This window comes from Lolium perenne, chromosome 3, assembly GCF_019359855.2.
Source record: "Lolium perenne isolate Kyuss_39 chromosome 3, Kyuss_2.0, whole genome shotgun sequence".
NCBI classification, from domain to species: Eukaryota; Viridiplantae; Streptophyta; class Magnoliopsida; order Poales; family Poaceae; genus Lolium; species Lolium perenne.
In genome coordinates this window covers 256436674-256463012 of record NC_067246.2, presented here as the reverse complement: position 1 = coordinate 256463012, position 26339 = coordinate 256436674, and the positions used below count along the sequence as shown (strand labels likewise).

The following is a 26339-nucleotide window of genomic DNA, read 5'->3' as shown; positions in this document are numbered from 1 at the left end:
AAAAAAATTGAATATGCAGATTTGAGACAAATATATATTGATATTGGCCACATTGGTTGCAAAATACATATGGGACGACATCACATATTGATATATATATACTAGAGACTACAGCAAAATGGAACTAGAAGTAACCACACTACTATTTGATCATACCGGGCCTTGTCTGCCTTGACGAAATCACATGGTCCATGGAGGCACTAAAGATCAGCTTTCCGATCACCCTTCCTCTTAAATTCTGTTAAAACAGACTCAAAATCATACTTCTCAGCAATTTCACGCTCTATGTGAACTACCAAATTATTAGCAAGATTCACATCTCCTATTTTATTACGCAGCCTTGTCTTGATGATCTTCAAACTTGAAAATGCACGTTCTGCGCTTGCTGTAGAAACTGGAAGAGTTACAAGTAGACGGAGTAATCTGACAATCAGATTGTAGATAGCATCTCTTCCCGTCTCAACAAGGCAATGGCAAAGGTTTGTCAAGGTTGAGATATTTTTCAACTCTTCATCATTAGAAGCATCAATAACAAAGGGTTTCAGTTGCTGTTCTAATCCATAGCGGTCTTGTTGAGTAAAATCTGCGGGGTAGTACTTCTTTACTAACTCACATATATCACTGCCTTTAAAAGACTTAAATCTGTTTCTAGGAATTAGAGTGGCACTGGTGGATAGAAGATCCATTATCTTCTCACTGAACCTGCGATCCAATTCATGTAGCTGGCAATCAATAGTTGCACGGAATATCTCCACTCGAAAATATTGCTCCTTAGTGAAATGATCAGGTTGATGCCGTGCTCGACCTCCACGCATGATATAAGTTTCCCCCATGTCCGGAATCGTGGTGCCATGCTCTACACAAAAATCAACAACTGTGAAGAAGAATTGTTCCCAACCATCATCTGATCTCAACTGAAGAAGACACTCTTTTGTAGCAGATACTAGACGAACATCATTTACAATGTCTTGTGATCTTAGTTGTAAAGCTTGGCCAAGTCCTTCAGTTATCTCTAGTATCTCCTTCATCATACATAATACAAAGACAAACTCAAAAGAGGATAAATAGCTGAAAGAAGTGTCAGCATTAGCACGTGTTGTTCCAGCAATTGATCCATCAGCAGCCATATCTTGTATCATAACATTTACTGCATTGAATAATTTCATAAGGCAGAGAACTGAACCATAGTGAGAACCCCACCTAGTGTCCCCAGGCCGTTTAAGTGATCTGATTTGGTTTTCCCCTTGACCGGTTTCAACTCTTCCACTTTCTATCAAACGTGCTAGCGGGCGACGGCGATGTGGGGACTGGGGAGGCAGGGACCGAGCAGGGGAGGGGCGGCGTCGCGGCGGCGGCGATGTGCCTGTCGCCTGTCGGCCACCGCGAGCGAGATGCTCTCGTCCAGTCGTCCTGGTGTTGTGCCTCGGACCTGGGGGGGCCAGAATGTCTGGGCCTGGGGGGCTAGAATGTTGTATTTGGGCCAACTTTGTCTAACTAATACATAGTCACAACTCACACAACATAGCTCCGCCGTTGGGGAGGTGTTCTCGTTCCTCGACGACGCTCGTTGGCCCTGCGCCAACGTGCTCAAGAAGATGCAGGCCCTCTTCGAGAAGTAAGCAGCTCTGCGATTTTGCCGACGTCGATCAATTTGGCGCTCCTCCTACTCATTTTTTCATGTGGCAAACCACAACGGTGCCGTGCAGGTTAGAGCACGACTGTACAACCTCACCGGCGTCCACGACGACATCGCTGGCAGGCACGGTTCGAGATCCCCTCGGAGTGGATGCAGCTTGCAGGACGCCCGGAATTATCAGCTAGGTACCACAGTTAATTTCACTTGGGTGGTTGACTGAGCTTTCTGGTGCGCCGTGCGCGCACTTTGCAACTTGCAAGTATTCTAGCTTGAAGATTCACCTAACATGACACGACGCGACTTTCTTGTGCACGTGCAGAACATGTACGTAGACACACGGCGTGGTACTAGTAGTCTAGTACGCGAGTAGGCAACAAAAAATTATGAGCAAGGATGTGTTGTGTCACATGATGTATAATGAAGTTAGAAGATCGCGCCATCACCCCCTTGGCTACCCTCTTCATGAAATAACAAAGGGTACGTGAGGGGTGGATTGCCTCGACCTTATGCAAAATCGAGAGGACAGCTCTCCCTTGTCGCTCCCTTGTCTACGACGCTAAGCTACATGGGTAGCCCTCTTGTTTACGGGGCTATCCTATCGAGCGTTGCGCCGGGACGTACCACACTGGTAAATATGTAACGCCTGTTGTGCACATCACTATGTCGCATAGGCTACTTAAAATGGTTGGTTTTATGATATAGTTTCGGCCGGAGTTTATTTTGTGCAATAATTTTCCATAAGGATCCGTTTTATCGTTTTCATCTCGGGATGTCCGGTATTCTCCCTAGTTCATTATATGACCTTATGTTCAAGAATCAATTTTGCCTCAACAATAAAAAATACATTGATAAAAGATGAAATGGAGCACTCGCCAAGTTGAACCGAATATAATAAGAAGATTACTGTATTAGTACAAACTAATGTCAAGTAATCACGCAAGAGGCGGCTACATGCCTACATCAGACTAGTCACAATGCATAGTATCATATAGAGGTATCATGCGTATGATACTACTACATGTTACTATCTCCACAATGCATGGTATCATATACTTGTATCATAGTTTTCTTATATTAATTGATTTGTAGAATCTCAATGCAAATATATGTACAAGATTTACTTGACATTAAATTTTTCTAGTAGTATGTGTTATGATACGGTATCTACCTATGATACTACTATCCTCTCTCTCATCCTTAATTGCACTGCCACATCAGCATTTTGCATGCATGAAATGCATGATACTACCTATAATACTTTCATTGTGGGTAGTCTCACGATGGCACGAACACACGGTGCTGACGAGTGATGAGCACAAGCAAGTCAAAACAAAGGTAAGGGTGCCCGTGCCCTGACACAGATTCAGTTGGTCAACTCTGATCTCCAAGGCCCAATGCAGCAATGCGTGTAATGGCCGACACCATCCAGTTCACGCGTATAAAAAAAGCCTGCGCAGATACGGCGTGAAACACACTGAAAAGATACGCTGTTCGATACTAGTATACTACCATGCCGCTACTTTCTCAAAATTACTGCCAGGCCAAAAAAATCAGCCGTGGAACCCAAAATAGAAACGATTTGCTGATAAATAAGCCAAGTTCCAGGAGTATAAACAGAGACCTAACCCTCAGGTTTGGTGCAAACAATGCTCATCTTTCGGCTGAGAATTCGGCAATCTGAATGACCTCTACCACCCAAGGCATATAAGATTGCTGTAGCGCCTTTTTCACTGAGGATCCCTACATGTACCAACGATTACTGGGTAACAATACAACCTTTCCTGAGGCCATCCCCTTGCGTTGGATTGGTCTCCCCTCCCCATGTAAATCTGCTGCCCAAAACCTGGGGTCTTTCACCCCTGTCCTTGTGGACAAAAAAATGAGAAATATATTCAGGTGAGAGCTTTGCTCTCCCCGGTGAACACTCAAAAAAAAAAAAAAAACAATACAACGTATACTGGGTAACAATACAAGACGTCAAGAAGGAGGGAAAATAAATACTGCCTGTCCATAAAATACGTCGCAAATTTGTCTAAATTTAAATGTATCTAGATACTCTTTAGTGTATAGATATATCTGAATTTAGACAAACCTCCAACATCCTTTCATGGACGGAGAGAATACTATCAAAACTCAGTTTGCCTGAAAAGTGTCTTTCGGACATGAGCACTAGTTTTGAAAATCATATTTATCGAATTCCAAAAAAAAATGAAATTAAATACGCACATACATATAAACATTCTAAAGGTATGGTAATTTTTTTGGAGAAAATATATTGTATTATAAGCTATACAAAAAAGAGAAATTTCTGACAAATATATGTCCCTATACAGCCACAAATTTGTGTTTTCCCTGTGCTCAAAATACTACGTAATTTGTACCGAAACTTTGCATGGGTATTCAAGACCAAATTAGTTTTGTGTATGTATTCATAGAATAAATTTTATAATTTTTTGAAACACAAAAGTATAATTTTTAAATATTTAAGAAAGTGGGAGCACTAGTGCGCATGTGCACCAAATTTGCTTCCTAGTTTGCTCCGCTAATTACAGCCCCACAATAGCTCGTTCGAATAAACCACTAACACAGACAACACCTTTCCAGATGACAAATGATTCCCTTCAATTGCCACCACATTTCAAGTTTGCTTTTCCATGTCCTAATGCCACATCTTTAGAATTGATTCCATTACCACATGGAAGCAACAAAGTAAACACGAAACATGTCCTTGTTATCGTCTTGGAATAACTTTGCAGCAGGCCGAAGGATGCCAACGAGATGATACACCTTCACATCATATGTTCTCCCCTGGTCTGCATCACATCCTGCTAGCTTCTCACCGTCCCTTTCATACAAATGGAAAAGGTATCAGTCGAGTTCTGCATAATCTCCGCACGCGGTCTAGGCCACAAATCATCGCTCCTGAAGCCACAGTGGTTCTCAGTCGGATGGGTTGACCCCAACAGCAAGTACTGCACCAAGATTGATGCGTCTGGAAACTCAAATGCAAGTTGGGGCACCAAGTTCTCGGTGTCGGTCGATGAACATGATCTGGCCATGAAGCGGATGGAACTGACAGTTGAAGTCTACAGAAGAGACCCCATCTTCCTGAGGGAGCATCTCCATGGAGCTGCAGTTGTCCAGATGAAGGAGTACCTTGAAAAATTTGCACACCGTGAGGAGCATTCTGGGGTCATTGAAGAGACTGGGAGTTTTCAGCTTAGGAGGAAGAAGTCAGACAAATCTCACGGCTTTGTGGATATATCCATCCGGATCTGCAAGGAAGAAGATCATCATGCTCAAGTTTCAGGTAAACAAGAATTTCTGGTTTGCAAGAATGAACACTTGAGGGCAGGGGTTTTCGTAAAACAGATAATTTTCGAAAACTTTTGCACAGAACACTAGAATGGTTCTCAGAACTAAAATGACAATAATAGTTGGAAATCAATACTATTTTTGGTTACTTATCTGCATATGCTGCGAAAAATTCTGTATGACCCATTTTCCCGTAGCAACACTCAAAAGAAGTATATGGTGTACCCCTACGTTGGCACATTTGTGCTCAGCTGTAAGGAAATGACCAACACTTACTCTTGGATGAATAAGCACAACATGCTTGATCCATCCATAGGTTTTGAATGTACACAGAATGACCAACACTTTTGTTCTTTTTAGATAACAGTGTTAGAAGAAGAACAAATAAATCGTAAGAATGTAGGAATAGCAGAGTATGGTAGCACGCTATAGTTAAAGGATCTACAATCTTGTTCCACTATCAAAAGGGTAATACTTAGGAATGGTGAGCATGGTAGCAAGCTATAAAATAAGGATCTACGATCTAGTTCTTACTATCAAAAGTTAAATAAGACAAGCTTCAGAATTATATACGGAGTACCATATTTCTTTTATTACGGCCCACATACAATATTATTTACCTATATCCTCTTCTGTTGATTTGCAGGATCACCTGATGGATTTAAGCACCCAGGTCAGGTCGGCATCACATTAGCTATAGAAGATGGCCCAGTCTATAATTATCCACCACCGCCTTACAACCATTACAGGGGCTACGACGAAGATACTGATCACTACAGTCATTCCATGCTGCCAATCCCTGGAACTCGTCCATATCCACCACCATCAGGAAGTAGCTACAGCTACCACCCCCCAATGGTTCCATCAACTGTGCCACCACCAGCAACTTCAAACCTCAGCTTCTTTCCACCACAGTATCCCGGTAGAGGGCAAGTGCCACAGAACTACATAAATCTGCCACCAAGAAAATCTGCAGGTCAGAACAGCGCACCAAACTTTGGAATGGGGCTTGGAGCTGGAGCACTGGCAGCTGGAACTGCGATATTTGGTGAAACCCTCTTGCCAGGTACAAGTTTCAGTGCTGGTCTTAGTGGTGCAAGCCTATCTGTATCCAATAATGGACCATTCTAATATCTGAGCAATAGCATGTTGAAGAAACTCAATAGCATCTTGTAATAACAGACGAAATTTATGAGCATTCAATTGAATAAAATGGGGTTCTGATACTCGAATCACTGCAATCCCTCATCCAACTTATCAAGGTATGCAGCATTTCGTAGATCATGTCAGCCTCAGGATGTGCCTTATCCCCGCTAACAAAAGCATGCACCACTGTTCCACTCCCGCCGTTACCTCCACCCACTTCAACCCAGCTGCAGCCCGGTGCAGCCTTCTGCACACCTCGCCGTCTCATCTCCCCCCTTACCTCCTGCAGCTCCTCGAAGTTTCCATCCCAACCATGTGTGTTTGCTAGCAGCACCCATCCACCGCTCCCAGACTCCTCTGTCGTCATCAGCATCCTAGCTGCATCTTGGGCCCTCTCTTTATCACCATGCATCCGGCATGCTGCAAGGTATGTTCTCCATGCACCAGCCCCTACAGCCCCTGCTTCCTCTATAACCTTTCTCGCGTCGTCCAGCCTCCCAGCACGCCCAAGCATGTCAGCCACACATGCGTAGTGCTCCAGCTGCGGTTCCAAACCGAACTCCTCTTTCATCCCCTTAAGAAAACGCCTCCCTTCGTCAACAAGCCCAGAGTGGCTGCAAGCCGACAATGCCGCTAGGAGCGTTACCTCATCCGGCACGAGCCCTTCCACCTCTGTCATCTGGCAGAACAACTCCAGCGCTTCGTGCCCACGCCCATGGGAAGCATACCCATCGATCATAATGTTCCACGATGCCACGTCATGCTGGCGCATCCAGCCAAACACACGGCACGCCTCGTCCAGCGCCCCGCTCTTGGCATACATGTCAAGAAGCGCGTTACAGGCAAACACGCTCAGCGCACCGTCACAAGCCAGCCCGCTCGACACGATGTACCCATGCACCTCCCTCCCAACCTTCAGCGCCGCAGTCTGTGCACACGCAGGGAGAACAGCCGCAACCGTCACTGCGTCGGGCCATACCGCGGCACGCCTCATCCGTGCGAACAGCCTCATTGTCCCCACATGGTCAGCTGAGTAGTGCAGTGCCGAGAGCATCGAGTTCCAGCTGAACAGGTCCCTGTCCTGCTCTGCCATCCCCTCGAACACCGTTGCTGCATCGGCCACCTTGTGGGACTTTCCGTAAAGATCTACCAAGGAGTTGCCCACCGAGACATCGTGGTCGAATCCAGACTTGATCACCATCCCGTGAACTGCGGTACCGCGCTGGAAATCCGCCGTCGCGGTGCATACCGACAGGATCCCGGTGACGGTGAAACTGCTGATATCCGCCGTGCCGTCTGATCTCATTCGCAGGAAGCACTCCATGGCGCGGTGGAAGCAGCCAAGCTTCGCGAACCCGTTGAGCATCGTGTTCCAGACCACGACGTCCCGGTGGGGCAATTCGTCGAACAGGCGGTGCGCGTGGTCGGCGAGTCCGAAGCTGAGGTAGGAGCGGAGCAGGGCGCTGGCGCAGAAGAGGCCGTGGGCGAGGCCGCAGCGGAGCGCGAGCGCGTGGATGGCGAGGAGGTGGTGCGGGGACGGGGCGGAGGCGACGAGCGGGGGGAAGGAGAACGGGTCGGGGGAGTGAGCGAGGCGGAGGCGGCGGAAGACGGTGAGCGCGAGCGGGTGCGGCAGGGAGAGCGCGGCGTTGAAGCAGGGCAGCGGGGAGGCCGGGGTGAGGAGGAGCGGGAGGACGGGGTGGAGGGCCGGGACGCGCGCGTAGAGGGAGACGAGCGACGTGAGGGCGGCGGCGGCGAGGCGGCCGGAGACGAGGAGGTGGGCGTGCAGCGGCAGCAGCAGGCGCCGGGTGGGAGGATGCGGGCTGGAGAGGATGGCGCGGAGCGGGAGGTGCAGGGCCGCCATTTCTCTGGCCGGCGGCGGCGGCGGTGGCGTGGCCGTGAACTCGCGGCGGCGGTGGCACGGGGAGAATTTTATTGAAGCTTCAGAGATCCGCGCCATCCTGCTGCTTCGCGCCATGTCTGACGCGAATGAAATCCATGAGCGCGTGAAGCCCACTGGCACTGGCCTACCAAGGAAGCGCGAATGCCGGCCGGTCGGCCAGCGGACCTAAAGAAACCTGTTTTCAAAATGGACCCAAGAAATTATTGGGCCAACGAGAATGTATTGGACCAAGAAGAAAGCAATCACTGAAAAAATATGAGCTCTATAAAAAAAACATGCGGCTGAGAGGCCACTGTGCAAAAAAAAAAAAAACCATCCGAAAATTATGTAAAAAAACTTCACCTAAACTTATACATATGGAATGTAGCATCAAATATATCGAGAAATGTAGTTGTAAGAACATTTTGTAATTTAGACCCTCACCATGTAAGTTATTGCATTTTTATTTCGTTTTTCAAAGACAAAAAAACCCGTGCTTTGTTCACTATCTTTACATAAAAAGAATTATATTAATTTAATAGACGATATAATTGATACAACATCAAAATCCCTAGACAGGAATAAAGGTGCATCAAGGTCTTTTGAAGCAGCTCGCTCGAGTAAGCCTTCCATATTTGCTTTCCTCTATACATGGGGCATACATATTTCATAAGATATATAAAACCCGCACAATAAGATCTTCATGGGTTGTCATTGACAAGATGATAAGACCAAAGACCGTTAGCACATTGTTATGTGAGACACACCCCTTGTTAACTAATAACCAAAGGAGAAAATGAGGAGAAACAAAAGTGTAAATTGGAGAACCTGAAACTCAATGGTGGCAAGACATGCCAAGGTACCTAACAACCACAACAGCCATGGAGTTCAGGTGCACAAACACCACTGGTCCTTAGAGTCGATCGTGATGAATATGAGGATGGCGTGGTAAGTTTCTATTGCACATGAAGTGGCTTCCACATCTGAAGTGCTGATAGTAAGGACACACAAACTTGACATAAAAATATCCTAGACTACGTGCCAAATGTCAACCCAAGACCCATGTTCGGCCTTTCGACCATTATAGCCACAATGCGAGGGGGCCAACGAGGAAAACATGACGATGCAAGGGAAAGTTGTTCTCTCTCTCTCATAGGTATCTTGCTTACGCCTCTAGTAGGTATAACCTTTGCAAAGAACATCAAAAAAATTCTACCAATTCGCGAAAAAAAGATTTCTTCTTAAAAGACTAGAATTTTCCCTTGCCTCATGGCAGCATAAGCAACGGCTAGAATTTTGAGCGCACCGAGATAAGGATGGATTCAAGAGGATTTTATTCCACAAGACTCCGACTCCACCACTAGAATGTCGGTGGTAGTGACATGTAAACTTGGCATCCTCTCACCCTCTCCAGTATTTGCATACGAGGGGAACTAGCAAGGGCAACATGACGGGAAAAGGAAAAAAAATGCTCTCTCCCTCTGCCTCGCCCCACTTTAGTCATGTAGACTTGTAGAGTTCATAACGACTCGATGAGTATGCCTGCTATCCAATGTAGACTAACCTTAGGAGAGGGTAATCTTTTCCCAGCGATATGCAAAAGGAAAATCGCCCTTTTGAAAGATTTGGGGAGAATGCCTTCCCGCTCGTTTTGTGGCACTGTAAGCATCGATCGAGCCAAAGCTGGAGCGGACCAAGTAGATTTTTTCTCGGAGATCTCGTGTCAGATTTTATTTTGGAGAAGAAAAGTTTAGTCCGAAATATCATTTGAACTGAATATCTCAATCACTACTTTCGTACCTATGTTTTTCACGGGTACCTTTAAAATGATATTCATTTGTTATGTTCTTTTTAACTTTTATCCGTTTATAATGTTTTGATTGAGGTATGTAGTAGTACCTCCGTTCTAAAATAAGAATCTCGGTTTTGTCTAGATACAGATATATGCTAGTGTATTTTATTTGTAGATTACCCGGATCTAGAAAAGGTTAGGACACTTATTTTAGCACGGATTGAGTATCGTCTTTATGGAAAAAAGAATGGTGTCGGCAATCGGCGTGTAGCCGGTAAGGAGCGCCAGCCGACGTCGGTGAGCGCCACCGCGCATGATCGAGCCCGCGCGGCGCGGGGTTCTCGTCCACGGCAGCACACCGGCCGTCGCCAGCCAGCCAGGGGACAGGACAGGAACCTGCCGACGTCGTCGTTCTCCTGGCACCTTCCGGAGCGTGCGGGGAGTATGTTCAAATCAATTTCCCTGTCTGGCCAAACTCAGGGAGAAAGTTTAGGCCGGTGCATGAGCTGATTCCACGTAGCCGTTTGTTTAGGAGAAACTGCGCGCAAAGGACAAAATCAGGTACGACGAGCGGAAGAAGAGAAGAGAGAGATTAATTTGGAGCTAGTGAAGTGGGTTAGGGATCGTGCTCCAGCCGCGCGCGCGGCGCGGGTGATGACAAAATTTGGTGTTAATGCTTTTAGACGAGAGGGATTAGAGAATGGAGGTTACCATGCGTCCATGTGCTACTTGTCCGGAGCTTAAACAAGTCGCTATCATGCTAACACTAAGTTCTTCCACCTCCGTGTCAATGCAAGGAAGCGCAAAAATCACATCCCGAGGCTGAAGCACAATGATGGCTGGGCCGTAACTCATGACGACAAAGCAAAGCTTATTTTCGATCACTTCTCCCAAGCTCTAGGCCGCCCTCCCCCTCGCCTGTTGGACTTTAATTGGGAAGCTCTGAACCCCACTGCTCTTCAGCTGGAGGACCTGGGCCTGCCTTTCTCCGAGGAAGAGATTAAAGAGGCTATCGACGACATGCCCGCAGACAAGGCCCCGGGCCCGGACGGTTTTTCCATCGCCTTTTTTCGTTCTTGCTGGGACATCATCAAGGATGATCTTATGTTGACCATTAATGCTTTCTCGGAGCTCTCGGCGTCTAACTTTCATATCATCAACACCGCCAACATTGTGCTTCTGCCAAAGAAAGATGGAGCGGAGGCCGTGGCAGACTTCAGGCCCATTAGTCTTATCCACGTGATCCCAAAGATCATCGCCAAAGCTATGGCACGACGTCTCAGCCCTAAGATGAACGACATCGTGTCACGCAGTCAGAGTGCCTTCATCAAATCCAGAACTATACATGATAATTTCATGTACGTCAGGAACACCGCCCGCCAACTTCACCGCAGCCAAACCCCGTCCCTCCTTATCAAGCTGGACATCGCCAAGGCCTTCGACACCGTCCGATGGGATTATATGCTAGACCTTATGCAACGCCTCGGCTTTCCACAAAGATGGCGGGCTCTTTTGACGACCCTCTTCTCCACGGCTTCTTCTCGGGTTTTCCTCAACGGGGTCCCCGGAGGGAACATCCTTCATGAACGAGGTCTTCGCCAGGGCGATCCCCTCTCGCCTCTCCTTTTTGACATCGCCATTGACCCCCTTCAGAAGGTTCTGGAGAAGGCTACGGAGTCTGGGCTGTTATATGCTATGCCGGGTGGTTTGCGGGGCCCCCGGATTTCCCTATATGCGGATGACGCGGCCATCTTTTTGTCCCCCACTGAGCACGGCATTTCAAGTCTTGCTAGCATCCTTCAAAGTTTTGGGGAGGTCTCCGGTCTCGTGACGAATGTGGCTAAGAGCTCCATTGCCCCTATCCAATGCGCCAACATCGACCTGGAGGCGGTTCTGGCAAACTTCCCTGCGGCTACTGTCTCGTTTCCCATAAAATACTTGGGACTGCCCCTCTCGCTTGGAAGACTTAGACGTGTCGATCTTCAACCTTACATCGACAAGGCGGTGGCTCGGCTAAACCCGTGGAAGGGAAAGTTCCTGAACCGTGCGGGTTGCACCGCCCTGGTGAAGTCAGTCCTCTCTTCCATGCCGATCTTCCTTTTGACGGCTCTTAAAGCTGACAAAGGAATTCTCAAGGCCTTTGCGAAGATCAGTCGCGGAATGCTCTGGGCCTGCAAGGAGGCGGTTAGCGGGGGGAAATGTAAGGTTAACTGGCAAAAGGTCTGTCGCCCCAAGGAGCTTGGCGGTTTGGGAATCTTGGACTTGGAGAAGTTTTCTCAGGCACTGAGGCTTCGCTGGCTGTGGTACGAGTGGAGAGCTCCTGAGAAGCCGTGGGTGGGTTCTGAAACACCCAACGATGCCTCCGACATTGACCTCTTTAATGCCGCCACCCGTGTCACCATCGGAAACGGCTCCAAGGCCTCCTTCTGGTCCTCTTCCTGGCTTCATGGCGCGCCACCAAAGGACCTTGCCCCCCTGATTTTCAAGGCCTCCAGGAGAAAGAATCGGACAGTTCGAGATGCTCTCCATGACCATAACTGGGTCTCTGACATCGCGATCGACGATTTCACTATTGAACATTTGGAGCAATACGTCCGCCTTTGGGATCTTCTCTCTGATGTCCAGCTCCTCCCAGACTCGGAGGACACCATAACCTGGTCCTTGACCCCTAATGGATGCAACTCGGCCAGCTATGCCTACAAAGTCCAGTTCCTCGCCTCTTTGCCATGTCAGTTCGGCAACATTGTCTGGAAGACTTGGGCACCCCCAAAGTGTCGTTTCTTCGCCTAGCTTGCCGTCCAAAATCGCCTCTGGACCGCGGATCGCCTTGCAAAGCGTGGATGGCCGCATCAACCCACCTGCCAGCTGTGCAGATGCACCCCCGAGACGGCGCGTCACATCCTCTTCGAATGTCGTTTCTCCAAGAGGATCTGGACGGCCGCGGCCTCCTGCCTCTCCTGTCCGGATCTTATCAACAGCCTGGGGGTTGGTAGGAATAAGGTGCTTGACTATTGGCAAGCCATCACCAAGGCCACCACCTCTTCCCCCAGAGGTTTGCGAACTGCCATCACGCTTATCACCTGGGAGATTTGGAAGGAAAGGAATGAGCGGGTTTTCAACAACAGATCCTCTTTACCTTCGGTCGTCATGCATAAGATTAGAGAGGAAGGGAAGGACTGGATCCTCGCCGGCGCTAAGAACTTGGCGGAGCTTGTAGGCCGATTTCCTTTTCCCTTTCCGGGCGGGGGTTTCTTCCCCCCCCCCCCCCCCTCTCTTTTTTTCTTTTTTGGCGCTGGCCATCATCTTGTTTGCTTCTCCTATATCAATATAAGGCAAAAGCTTTTTTGCCCGTTTCAAAAAAAAAAAAAACAAGTCGCTATCATAGATCACCTTAAATTGAGACAATAGCCGATTTAAACTTGAAATCTATTGGATGATGCGTTAACTTTGAAATAGTATTCAATCCGTCCGTCTGAGATTTGTCTAAATCTAGATGTATCTAAATAGATAGAGGTAGTAATTATTTGCAAAGCGCTAAAAGTGACTAAGTGAGGGCAACTACAACAATCCTTTTGGCCCGCTTAGACAAGACAAGCGGCAAGGCCCAATGAGGCGATATAAACGGACATGAGGCCATAGACCGAAGGCGGACCATCTTCGTGTCCTCTTGTGTCCATCATTGACTCATTGCCCACGCTTCAACGAGCCACCACCCCCTGGTCTTTTATTGTGGACTGCTCTGTCCCTATTTCCATCCCCGTCACCAAACCCTAGCCACTTCCCTTTTCCCATCGTCAAACCCCAGATCCGATCATGAGGTCGATGACGAAGAGGTGGTGGAAGCCGGCGAAGCATGACCACGAGGCCAGCTCGTCGTCGGCCTACCGACGCCACTGTGCAACCACCCACATTCCACCTATCTCCATAGGCAGGGTTGCGTCAACATATCGGTGAAGGTGGCATGATCGCACTAAGAGGCTGCCGCTTTAACCCCAAGGCCCAACCGGCTAGCACCTAAACCACACCAGGGTTCCGGTGCCGGCCATTTGAAGTTCTAGGCAACGTGTTGTACTGAGATTTCCCTCCGTTGGATATTTCTCCTGGCCGATTTTTAGAGATTACCCCACCTATGTCATCAATTCCGAGCTATGAAATATTCGCAGCCGAGCCACCGGAGCCGAAGGACAACAACATCGACGAGTCCTCCGACCAAAGTTGGGCAGAGCAGCATAGGGCCAGGCAAAGTGGGATAACATGCACCACTAGAGGTGCCCACACTAGTGGTGGCCACATCGGTGGTAGTGAAGAGGAGGAGGACGAGGCCGACCTCAAGGCCTTTGAGCTGGAGGAGCTCGAGCAGTGACCGGATATGGCCGCGGTGCGCCCGCATGGCGGCGCCTATGCCACCTTTCCCAGGTGCTCATCAAGATCAAGGATGTCAACGACGTATAGGCCAATGGCAGTGAGCCTCAACAATCCAAGGTTTCATCTATGTTTTATTTATGTTATTTTTTCTAGTCAATCTTTGTTTCTTAATGTCTATGTATAATTATTCTAGTTCACTAATTAAATATACTTTTTTATTTAAAATGGGTCAGCCTATTGGGTGCATGACCAACACTAAACAGACAAGAGGAGTACCGGAAACTGAAAACTGATCTCGAATGTATATGCACCCGGTATGTAAAAACATATTTTAAAAAGTTGAGAATTTAGGAAAAAATCGCATATAGAGGGACATGTTGTATGTGTCAAACCGGTATTTTTTATGCCATATGTAAAAAAGACAAATTTTGATGCTAAAATAGTCTATTTCTCGAGATATTTTTCTTATCTTTTTTACACAGGACATAAAACAAGTCGAGTTTGGCTGAAACAACTTTGTAAGCATGTAACATGTTAAGATGTATAAGACACTTCCGTTTGCATTTATTTGATATTTTAAAATATGTCTAAAATGCATGTTAAATAAAAGGTGCATAGTGCAGAAACACCCTGTCCGGGCCTCCGGGGAGTACCACCTATTCGTGAATGTACTCACGCGTCTCAAACGGGTCAAATCGAACAATTGCACGAGCTAAAGATGTTGTTTGTTTCCAGGGCGCTATGTACACCGTCGCCGGCAACTCAAAGGCGGCGACTTTCTCAGGGCTGGCCAAGTCCTGCTACCGACTCTTGGGCGCTCAAGGGTGGTTGATACGTCAATGAGGACAGAGGTTGTTTCTTTGGAGTTGCTTGGTTTCGGTTATGACGCGGCTTCGGTTTGAGCTTGGGCGAGACCCTTGTATGCCTTTGTTGTAGTGCGCACCGACGACATGGACGAGGATCAGCTGGCGTGGTGGAACGAGACCAAGGCGGACATCATTGCGAGGAAGAAGGCTGCGCATGAAGCTCGTGCTGCAAGTGCTCAAGGTGAGTCTCCGGCGAGTGGTGGCGCCGGTGGCGATGGACTCGTTTATGGTTGATCACATTTGAGAACTTCCGTGGCTTGAACATTGCCTATGATCGCGTTGTGATGTTAAAAACTATGAATTATGCATCACATATTTTGGATGTGCTATGTTTGATCTGAAATTGTTGTGCAAATTGCTGTCTAAAACCCTGTTTTGAGAGGTCGAAAACACGAACGAGCTAGCAGAACCCGTATCCCCACCACGTAAAACAGAATATTTAATATTTTAAACGGGGTGGGGATACGGGTTCTGCTAGCTCGTCCGAGTTTTTTGCCGGTAAAAACTGAATACAGAGCCCTCTACTCGCGTTTTAAGGGGCGAAAAAATACGGGGCCTATTAGACATGCTCTAAGCATGTAACATGTTAAGATGTATAAGACCCTTTCTTTTGTATTTATTTAATATTTTAAAATATGTCTAAAATGCGTGTTAAATAAAGGGTGCATAGTGCAGAAACACCCTCTCCGGGTCTCCGGGAAGTACCACCTATTCATTAATGTACTCAGGCGTCTCAAACGGGTGGGTCAAATCGAACAATTGCACAAGCTGAAGATGCTGCTGCTCAGGTTTGTTTCCAGGGCGCTATGTACGCTGTCGCCGGCAACTCAAAGGCGGCGACTTTCTCAGGGCTAGCCAAGTCCTGCTACTCAGATGCCGACTCTTGGACGCTCAAGGGTGGTTGGTACGTCAATGAGAACAGTTCACAGGAGGTTGTTTCTTTGGGGTTGCTTGGCTTCGGTTATGACGCGGCTTCGGTTTGAGCTTGGACGAGACCCTTGCATGTCTTTATTGTAGTGTGTGGTGGCTAGTCTTCGGATTGGCGGTGTGTGTTGTAGCCATCTTTGGCGTTTTATCGGCCATCGACCACTTCTTCTAGGTGACTGATATGTCTTCCACCACATGTCCTTGAAAAAAAATCTGCTGCGATTAGAATGTCTGAACCATTGCTATGTACCCGCCGCAAATGAAGCGAGCAAGGTCGGCCGCAAGTGAGATACACTCGACCTCCATCCATGATTACTTAGAGCATCTCCAGTCGCGTCCCCCAAACCGTCCTCCAAACCGCGCCGGATTGAGCGTTTGGGGGACGTGTTTCGTTCGTGCCGCGTTTGGGGGACGTCGCTCCCCAGTCGCATCCCCCAAACCAAATTTCGCAAATTTTAAACTTAAGCGAGATTCATCCAAACTTGCCATATATTAGATAGATTCGAACGAAATTTGACTAAATTTAAACTAAACCTAATCTAGAACCACTTGCGGCGGCCGGAGGCGTCGTAGTACTGCTGGAAGTTGTACATCTCCTCGGTGACGACCTCCTGCTTGACGCGCTCCTCGACGGGCTCGTCGACGGGCTCGTCCTTCACCAAGCCGCTTGGTCCTGCCTCGCCGTCGTCGGTGAGGTCCACCAGCGGCTTGCCGGAGTCGCGGATGGACATGGCGATCGCCGCGTCCAGGTCGCCCCTCCAGGCGTCCTTGTCGTTCATGGACGCCAAGAACGCCGCCCGCAGCCCTGGGCAGTCCTCGGGGTCGTCGCTGCTGGCGATGAGCCGCTGCTGCCGCTCGTACTCCGCCATCAGCGCCGCCTGCGACGCTTCCTTCTCGGCTCCTCCTTCACCTCCGGCTTCGGGATAAGGAGGGCGCCGCCACGCCTCCCTTGCTGCCGTCGGCTGCCGCTACCGCTGCCGCCACGCCTCGTGTTGACGGGCGTCACCGGCTCCTCCTTGACCTCCCGTTTGGGGACGGTGTAGGGCGCCGACCGGTACGACGAGGACGGCGTCGATCGCGCCGGTCCCGAGGAAGAAGAGTGCGAGGAGGAGGAGTACGTCGTCCTCCTCGGCTGCCATTGAGGAGACGGTGGCGGCGACGGCATCTCCAGCCTTGGAGCGCCGTTGCGGATGCCGCGGATGACGTTGTCGAGGGTGCGCCCCGTAACGCCCCAGAACAGGGCGCGACCGTCCTTGTTCTAGCTGTTGGGGCCACCGACGAGGTTCTCGGTGCTGTGCATCTCGACGTCGTACTTCGCCTTGAAGTACGTCGTCCACCAGGCGTCGTTGTTGGTGACCGCCCACGTTGGATCCAACCGCTCTGCGGGGGTGAGTTGAGCCCGCCGGGCCTTGATGGCGTCCCTCCATTGATCCGTGTCCGGCTTCGGCGGCGGCGGGATGCCAATGCCGTTCACGGCCATCTTCCAGCCGCCGCTGCTTGGCAGCCGCATGTCCGGCGGGACTGGATACCGGGCGTGGTACAGCGCCCACGCGGCCACGCCTGCGCCACGGTGAGGCTACCGCGGCCGAAGCCGTTCGCCGCGACGATCTTGCGGAAGGACGAGGTCGACATTTTTTGGAGCGGCGAGGAGAAGATCTGGGAGGGGGGAGGCGGCGGTGATGAGCGGCGAGAACTGCAGGGCGTCTTAAAACAGCGGCGGCAGCGGGTGGTTGCACGCAATAACTCCGGCGCGGACGGCCACGCGGCCATGCACGACGAGACGAGTCCCTGCGTCGCCTGGGAAAACAGGGACGTCATTAACGTCGCTTGACCAAAGGTAGGCGACGGAGTTTTAGCCTTCCGTGCCGCTGACGGGTCGGCCCCGCCACTCCTCGCCTCGCTTTTCGTTGTGTCCGGCGTGCCCGGTGCGTCCCCTGTGGGACAGGGACGGACTCGGGGCGCCGGACACCGTTTGGGGGCGCGTCGAATAAAAATGCTCTTACATCTGGAGCCTTCAGAGGCGCGCAGGGGGCGGTACCGAGAGCGACCCGCGGGCGCGCGGCCGAATTCCCGGCGAATGGAGGTGGTGCCGGATCAGTGCGCGCGGGTGCATGCATGTGGTTTGGTCCAAAAGCAGAACCGCACCGCACCGCATCACATCGCATCCATCCATCGCACGTCTTTCTTTCGGCTCATGCGTTGCCGGACGGCCGGGGGTCAAAATGGCACGCGTCTCGTGTCTTTTTCCACACGCCTTTCACTTTTTTTCCGGACGTGCTAGTGCGGCTTGGTTTCCTAGCCATCAATCGATTGCCTATCGATTCAACCGCGCACGAACTTTAGCTCTTTCGGAATCTAGCTCCCCTCTCGCCACGCACTTCACTGCTTGGTGCTGGTGCTGGTGCAGGTGGGCGTATGTTGGTGTTGCGGGTACGTAGGGCTGGTCAAGTGCTACTCCATGTCCATCTCCATATCCATGCATGATGTTCCGTTCGTGTGGATGCTGGTGGTACAGCTTCTTTCGCACCTGCAGAGTGAGGGATGGAGATGCCACGATGGTGCCAATGTGCCATTGTACCGTATCCCACCACGCATCCCGTACCACCATATACATCCTCCTTCTTTAATTGGGTGCAAGCTGTCAGCAATAGCTAAATCAATCCACACAAACCTAACCCCGGCTGCGCGTTCGGTTAATATGGTTAAATTCGGTTCGGTTAATCCGGTTATACGGTAAATACAGTTTTAATACTATGGTTAATACGGCTACGTATAAAAATACGGTACGGTTTGACGATGCCGGTTTATGTTCCTCCTCTTGCAAGGGTTCGAGGCACGCCAAACAAAGGCCAGCGAACGCGGAGCAAGCTCGTCAGATCAACTGCTGCTGTTGCCGCCAGACAATCTCAACGTTCTGCTCCTCCGTGAACAGCTGCACCATCATCTCGTCATCGCTGTCCATCGCGGCAATCCGACGAACACCTTGTGGGCGGGGCGGTTGTGCGGCGGTGGCGGCGACCTCTGTTCCGGTTGAAACAGCAGCCACCGGTCGAGGGGTAGGGTCGTGTCGATTGGCGACGGTTCCTGGACAGGCGGCGGTGTCTATTACAAGCAGGGGCGCGACGACAACGGTGACGATGGCGATCTAGAGGGGTGGGAGTTGGCCCGGGCGTGGGTGGGAGGTGGGAAAGCGGTGCGTCTGGCTGCTAGGTGGAGCCCACACGCTATTTCTGGCGTACCGTGAGGCGCCGACGCGTCTGATCCGCGCCCTCCACAAAGGGGCCGGCACGGTGTTGCCGACACTTCTATTAGGCTCGAAAACAAGCCGACGCTTTTTGAGGCGCGCCAGTGTGAGCCCATTTTAACTACCAGCCTCCAAAACGTTATCAGAGCCGCTATGGGGCGCCCCCGGTGAAGATGTTCTAAGTCCTCACATTGAGATCGGAATAATGTTACTCCCTCTAACATGACTCTACTTTATCCGGATACTAGCATGTATAAACATCCATAACTTAGCTGAAGTTGAGTCACTTATTTAAAACATAGTGAATATAAACGTTCAGAAGAGGCATAAATTCGTAAAACCATGCTTATAGGGCGTGATATATAGTTTGGCGTTTTGGAGGCCGAGCTACAAGCTCTTTATTTTAAAACATTCAAAATTTGTATTTTGAAGTTTTAAAACATTTGGAATAAAATTTTAGAGGTAGGCAATGATGTATGGTATAATGGTGTAAAATATTAAAGCAAAATAATTTGTATTGTAGGCTACATGAAATCTACAAAATCTGAAAAAATTTATAGTCTTTAAATGTTCACTATTCGCTATACAATTTATTAGAATTTGTTATTTTTATGTAGCCTAGAACATGAAGTAGTTTGTATTGAGATTTTTCACCGTTGTAGTATACATCATTCGTATCTCTAGAATTTTATTACGATTTTTTAGTTTAAAATATGAATTTTAAATGTTTGTAAATAAATGGCTAAGTGTAGCTCGGCCTCTCTTTTTTTAACTTTTCCACGATAGATAGTGCTATATACCACTGTCCTTGCGTTACTCTTGGAACATGGGCGTTTTTTCGCTCGGGTGCATATGTTCCTTTTATTTAAAAATTAGTGTAAATATATTAAAAATGCTTAACTGTATTTTTTAGAATAATGTGCGTATATCTCCACGTCCTATGTGCTCATGAAGTACGAGTTCAAGAAAAACTGAATTTTTGTGTGGCCTGTGTATGAAAAATCGATGTCATAATAGGCTTTTTTGCGATAGAGTGGCGTTTGAATGCCAAGCTGTTGACGTCAGAAACCCACCGACGGGCAGCGACGGGTCAACACCGTAGAGCCGGGAAGAGCCTAGAGCTGCGGCTGGCTGAGACCCCTCCGAGCGACGGCCCGCAAAGCACTTCTGGTCACGCACCCGATGCTGGGTGCAAGGGCGTGCCACCTGACCTATACCTGGCCAGGAAGGTGATGGAGATGCCTCGCTTAGTTTCATGCATGGCATACACGTAAACATTAAATACGAGCCTCGATCGGCTCTCAGGTTATCCTGTGAATCGGCTCAAGGAGCCGATCCACCCATGATTCGTACGGGGTGCACGAATATATGGTGGTCCTGCTTGATCAAGATAAAGCTAATGAGATCTACGACGATTTAGGGTTTTCACCGCATAATCGGATCATCCTACTCCAGGTTGGGCCTCGCGGCCACGCACGGTGCTCGTAAGCCGATCCTAAACAAGGCCTAAAAACCAACACGAAGTTGATCCCCGGAACATCCTGTTTAGGACTTGCGAACGCCACCCTACATGCCGCTGGATCCTCCCCCCCTTTGTAAGGCCTAACTATTGCAGATATTAAACTAATCCTTGTAGAACAAGGAGCAATCGTAACGGATCAGATCTACTAAATAATGATCAAGCGGGGTGCCGCCCCCACACCTGAGATAGGTGTGAGGGCGGCTAGACATGCAAGGGTTGCACTACGTAAGCATGTTATACGAAGAACAATGCTAACCCTAACACATCTATGATAACTACGTTGCTCGCCATCAACAAGGCTTCAGTACGAGCAACGCATGAACAACGTGGAGCTTGTGCTGCCTAGATCGCAAGATGCGATCTAGGCAGCATGTCGCTTATCGGATAGAAACCCTCGAGATGAAGGAGTTGGCGATGCGCCGAGATTGGTTTGTTTGGTTGAACGTGAGTTGTTGTTTATTCCATAAACCCTAGATACATATTTATAGTCCAAGGGACTTTCTAATTCAGGTGTGCACCTAACCGTGCACGGGTAAAACTCTATTTTCTAATCTAAGATGCGATCTACTATAATTACAGATACAAGGGCAAACTAGCCCAAACTCAGCATAACAGGCCGATTCACGTAATTCTACCATGTATATTCTTCAAATCCATCTTGATCGCGGCCCACCTCTGACTCGGTCAAATACTGGTGATAACACATGCCCCCCTGGTTTTGGAATTGGTAATTCCAAAATCACTCTGCTTTCTTTCGTCGGGTCATGTCGTGGCAGAACCGTCGCAGTATCCTTCATCATGATGCCTTGCCTTCTCAACTTCCCCGCGTGACTTGGCAGTTTTTTTTTCTTAGGCACCACTTCCTCGGAAACTGCTGTGGCATTGAATTTCCACTATATCCCCTTTTATTTAACCGCTACGAACAGTTCTCCCCTGCATCTCCTTCGCATTAGCACTCCAAAAGCCCTCCTGCGCCACCATGTCTTCTTCCTCCTCTGCCCCATCGGATCTTGCCAGCCAGTCCTCCACGTCCCGTGAGCCGACGCCGGAGTACAACCCGGCGGAGGTCCACGCGGCCAACACCCGCCGCGCCATTGCGGCCGGGGAGGAGTCTAGCCACGACTTCTCCATCTGGTCAGAGGACGACAAGTCCCTGACCGACGGGGAGAGCGACCTCCGCTTCCTCGCCGTTGGGGAAACGGAGGAGGGGAGCGACGACGCCAGCTTCTCCTGCGACTTCACCTCTTCTGAGGAGGAGGAGGAGCAGGAAGAGGAGGAGGATGACACCTCCTCCGACGAGCCGCCGGCCAAGCGGTTCTGCCCCTGGCCGGGCAACCTCAGCGATTTCGACAGCGGCGATGACGCTGACGAAGAAGATGAGGACAATGAGGGCCCGGTCGGCGGCCACTGGAGCGACGACGAACCCGCCGGAAGCAGCGCCGACAGCGGCGACGACGGCGACGACGAGGGCAGTGATGGCCCGTAGATAGGACCTCTAGAATAGGGCCAGTAGTAGTAGATGGGGCAATGTATCCCCTAGTATTTCCTTTTGAGAGCAATTAGCTCTTCATGTAAGAAATCTCGCCTACCAATGAAGAACTTTTCCCCAATTTGATTTTGCCGATTTCTTCTGAGTTTAATTGAGCCGATTCCCTCTTCTACTGACCTTGCCGATCCGTCCCCTTTGCCAATGCGTAATGAGCCGATAGCAACGCATCGGTCCTTTGAAATTCACCCTTCCCTTCTTCAACTGATGATTTTCTAAATCTGGTGGAAAATGCAGAATCTTCAGGAAAACCTTTGAACTTTTCCAACCAAACCCAATGATCCTCTTCAGTACTCATCATTTGTGAAGAAGGTTGCAATGAAGAATCAGCCGATGGTATCCCAATCGGCTCCCTAAACAGAGCAAAACAGAGTATCCACCAGGCTGCCCCCCGAGCCTTACTCGAGGCGAGAATGTCAGAGAGAATGCGCCAAAGCCGATCCCCTTTCTTCCTTAGACAGCCGATATACCCCTTCTGTCAACACGGCTGAACTAACATCAGCAAGAAGTTTCAAGAACCCGAATCGGCTCGAAGCAACTTCCATTCTTCAGAAGGCACCACAATTGGCCGGGATTTGGTGGAGATTCAGTAAACCTCGCATAATCCCACTAGAGTCGATGGCTGCGCATCGGCTGCTTCTCAATTCTAAAGTCGATGCCCTTGCATCGGCTATCCAAAAAAAATTTTATTGGCCGATTTTCTCCTATCGGCCCCCAATATTTCATTGCACACATGTCCTCCTGCATCTGTTCCCAAGTTCATCGTGTTTAGGTGCCCCCCGAGCCGAATCTGTCAGGGCATGGCAGATATCGGCTCTGTAATTCATATGTCGGCTCCGGTAGGAACAAGGACGGACACAAGCAGAACATGTGGTGAGGATAATTTTGGCCGATTGCTGGGATCGGCCTCCATGATGATTGATGCATTGACAGAAGGTTCCGTAATGTCCCTTCAAAGATTTTTGGGGCCGATCACAGGGATCAGCCTCGCCATGTTTGATCATTGCTTCGCTTCAGCTACATGGTCAGGCCAGTGGATAAAACCAGCTTAACCCTCCCCTTCGACACGTCGATGCGCTCGCAGTCATCCAAATTGATACCTGAGAGGGGTTCTTGGCCTGCTGCTTCCCATGCGTTCATGCCAGCCGTTGAAATTTTGGCTGAGTCATCGGCCTGGACGACCTCTACCTCATCTCCATCCCACTGTATTATGCATTGGTGCATCGTGGAGGGAATGCAGCAGTTTGCGTGGATCCAATCTCTTCCTAGCAGAACAGCATAAGTGCTCGTGCTATCGACGATGAAGAACGTTGTAGGGATAGTTTTCCTTCCTACGGTCAGATCCACGTTCAGAACTCCTTGTGCCTCAGACGCTTGGCCGTTGAAATCGCTCAATGTCACGTTGGTCTTGATTAGATCCGAGCTAGAGCGTCCCAGCCGACGTAGCATAGAGTACGGCATGATGTTGACTGCCGCTCCGGTGTCCACCAGCATCTTATTTACAGGCCTCCCATCGATATATCCTCGCAAGTACAGGGCCTTCAGATGTCTGTAGCTCTTTTCTCGTGGCTTCTCAAAGATAACCGGCCATGGGCCGCAGTCAAGTTGGGCCACGGGTATCTCATCTAACCCTGGAGCACTGAACTCCGAAGGGAGGATGAACACCATGTTTGTACCAGCCGATGTTTCATCATCGGCTTTCCTTTGCTTGGGACGCCACTCCATTTTCCGTGGACGACCCTCTTCATCCAGGGTTCACTGAACTTTTGCAGCCAGATCAGGCCGTGCCTTCCTTAGCGTATGCAGGTATAACCTTTCAGCTTCCTCCAGGCCGCGCAATCGCTGAACCCTGCGCTTTTGTGAACGGCTGAGTCCGTCAGGGCACCACCTTGGACGGTGGTACCTATCTTCTTCTTCTTCTTGTCCCTCGTCTTCGGAATCCTCGAGATCTGTCCACCGAGGGGACTCAGCACGTTTGCTCTGTGGCGGGAGAGGCCCTAAGCGCTTGAATACAGACACGTTGGCTGCCTCCTTCCTCTTCTTGTTGCATTCTGGGCAATTGCCGATTGTGGGCAATCGGCTCATTCCTGAATCCCAGCAGTGTCTGAAGAAGGGGCAGTCCCAGTGCCTGGCGTTGTCATCTTGCTCCTTGATTGGTCCGTGGCACGGCGCTCGTGCTCCTCCTCATCGCGATCATGCCGACGATGTCTTCTGGCTTCTCTAGCCAGACGATCTCCTTCATCATCATAGCTGGACCGTCGGCGTTGGTCATACTGACTCACATATTTGTTGAGGAGGTGATCAGAGAGGGGTCGCTGATATCTTATGTTCTTCACCTCTCCCTCTGTGACGTAGCGTTTGCCATCATGATGGAGCCGATCGCGTGGAGCGGCCTCCTCTGTGTCCTTGCTACGAGAGCAGCTGCCCTCGTCTCCATCTTTGCCAGAGTGGTTCCCAGGTCCTACCATGTTGATGCTGAACGAGGATCCTGGCTGGCAACCTTCAGGGTACGTGCACTCCACCATGTTAACGGCGGGAAAAGGCTGGGTGTCGACCTTCATGGCGTACTGGTTGAAAATCGGACGCCCTTTTTCTATCGCCGCTTGGATGTGCTGACGCCATACCCTGCAGTCGTTGGTGGCATGGGAAAGCGAGTTGTGCCATTTGCAGTATGGCTTTCCGTTCAGCTCTTGCACCGTGGGGAATTTGAGACCTTCAGGAATCGTCAACTGTTTCTCCTTGAGCAGGAGGTCGAAGATTTGTTCAGTCTTGGTCACGTCAAAATCAAATCCCCTGGGTGGGCCTGGTGGCTTTACCCATTTGCAGGCAATCGGGGTTCCTCCCCGAGTCCATTCAGCCATCGCTACCTCTTGGTCTCCCGCAGGAACTTCGTCTTCCTCCGCATCGACCAGGACTATCGCACGCTTGAACTTGTCTTGGTACAGTCCGGGTGGCGCTGTTCATATGCCGATAGTTTCGAACCATGTGCGCCAATGAGGGATAATCTGCTTGGGAGGCCATGTCCTTGAGCTGTGTTGCAAGGCCTGCTACGCCAACTCGATCGTTTCTTTTCAGTTATACGAACCGAATAACATCGGTTCCTAAGATTCCCGAAGCGCTGGATGTATTCTCGTCACGGTTTCTCCGCGCTTCGACGTAGTTGTGCTAGATCGGCAATGCCGGACTCGGAAGCCTCTGAATGGTACCGCATATGGAATCGTTTCTTCCAACTGCTTCCAAGTCTGGATGGAGTTTGATGGCAAAGAGGTATACCATCCAAAAGCCGATCCCGTGAGGGACTCTGAGAAGAGCCTCACGCGTAGCTGATCCGACACTGAAGCCGGTCCTAGTTGTGCCAAATATCGGCCGACGTGCTCGATGGAGCTGGAGCCATCTGATCCACTGAATTTGGAGAAATCAGGGAGCCGATACTTAGGTGGCAGCGGGATCATCTCGTACTCGTCGGGGTACGGCTTGGAATAGCCGATTGCCCTCCTTTTGGGCACCATGCCGAACTGGTCTCTCAGTATAGTACTGATCTGATCCGTCAGGCCGGGCTGTAGGAGTTGAACTCTGAAGATTCGCCGGGGTGGCGTACTTAGCCAGCCATGTTTGCTTTTCCAGCTCTGAGCCAACTGCAGGAGCTGAGCTCTGGAGGTTCGTCGGGGTGGCGTACTTAGCTAGCCACGTCTGCTTCTCAAGCTCTGTTGCTGACGTTCCTCCTGTCTTCCCAGAGGTCCCTGATGTTGTGGCCTGGTTTGTGAGTGCCCAGTTGCCACAATCCGGCACATACGTGCACGCGTATCCGTGAGGGATCTCCTTAGGTGCCTCGGTCAAGAACTGGTAGTCACTAGGGTCACCACCGATCTTGTAGACGACGAATGCCGGTGTAGCCGGCACTTCTGGTGCTGCCAACGCATATGGCAGCGGTGGACGGGACTGGAGTGGCAACTCTCCTTGATGTGTCCCGAGAGCTGGTCCTGACGGCGAGTACTGGTGCCTCATGATCTCCTGGATCACGTGAAGAGCGACACGCTCCAACGTGTTGACCAGGTTCTCAGAGTGGCGGTGTAGCGAATGAGCCACCAAGTAGTTGATCTC

General features: G+C 49.9%; 3 protein-coding genes across 3 annotated transcripts; 1 reads left to right on the top strand and 2 right to left on the bottom strand.

Annotated features, from left to right (window-relative positions):
* Positions 1-200: 200 nt before the first annotated feature.
* Positions 201-1127, bottom strand: LOC127340124 (uncharacterized). The gene has a single exon (XM_051365901.1). It carries the CDS (start codon positions 1125-1127, stop codon positions 201-203), a length of 927 nt encoding a protein of 308 aa, XP_051221861.1.
* A 3069-nt stretch (positions 1128-4196) lies between these two features.
* Positions 4197-8062, bottom strand: LOC127340123 (pentatricopeptide repeat-containing protein At3g14730-like). Its single transcript, XM_051365900.2, has 2 exons — positions 5572-8062; positions 4197-4911 (listed from the first exon to the last, which is right to left on the bottom strand). Exon 1 carries the CDS (start codon positions 8052-8054, stop codon positions 6141-6143), a length of 1914 nt encoding a protein of 637 aa, XP_051221860.2. The 5' UTR covers positions 8055-8062; the 3' UTR covers positions 4197-4911; positions 5572-6140.
* LOC127344811 (uncharacterized) lies at positions 4493-6192 on the top strand. Its single transcript, XM_051371145.2, has 2 exons — positions 4493-4946; positions 5598-6192. Exons 1-2 carry the CDS (start codon positions 4493-4495, stop codon positions 6080-6082), a joined length of 939 nt encoding a protein of 312 aa, XP_051227105.1. The 3' UTR covers positions 6083-6192.
* Positions 8063-26339: the final 18277 nt, after the last annotated feature.

Coding starts and splice junctions, on each gene's coding strand:
- LOC127344811 (XM_051371145.2), top strand. CDS start 4,493: ATGGAAAAGGTATCAGTCGAGTTCTGCATAATCTCCGCACGCGGTCTA. Junction 4,947..5,597: donor TCATCATGCTCAAGTTTCAG/GTAAACAAGAAT, acceptor GTTGATTTGCAG/GATCACCTGATGGATTTAAG.
- LOC127340123 (XM_051365900.2), bottom strand. CDS start 8,054: ATGGCGCGGATCTCTGAAGCTTCAATAAAATTCTCCCCGTGCCACCGC.
- LOC127340124 (XM_051365901.1), bottom strand. CDS start 1,127: ATGGCTGCTGATGGATCAATTGCTGGAACAACACGTGCTAATGCTGAC.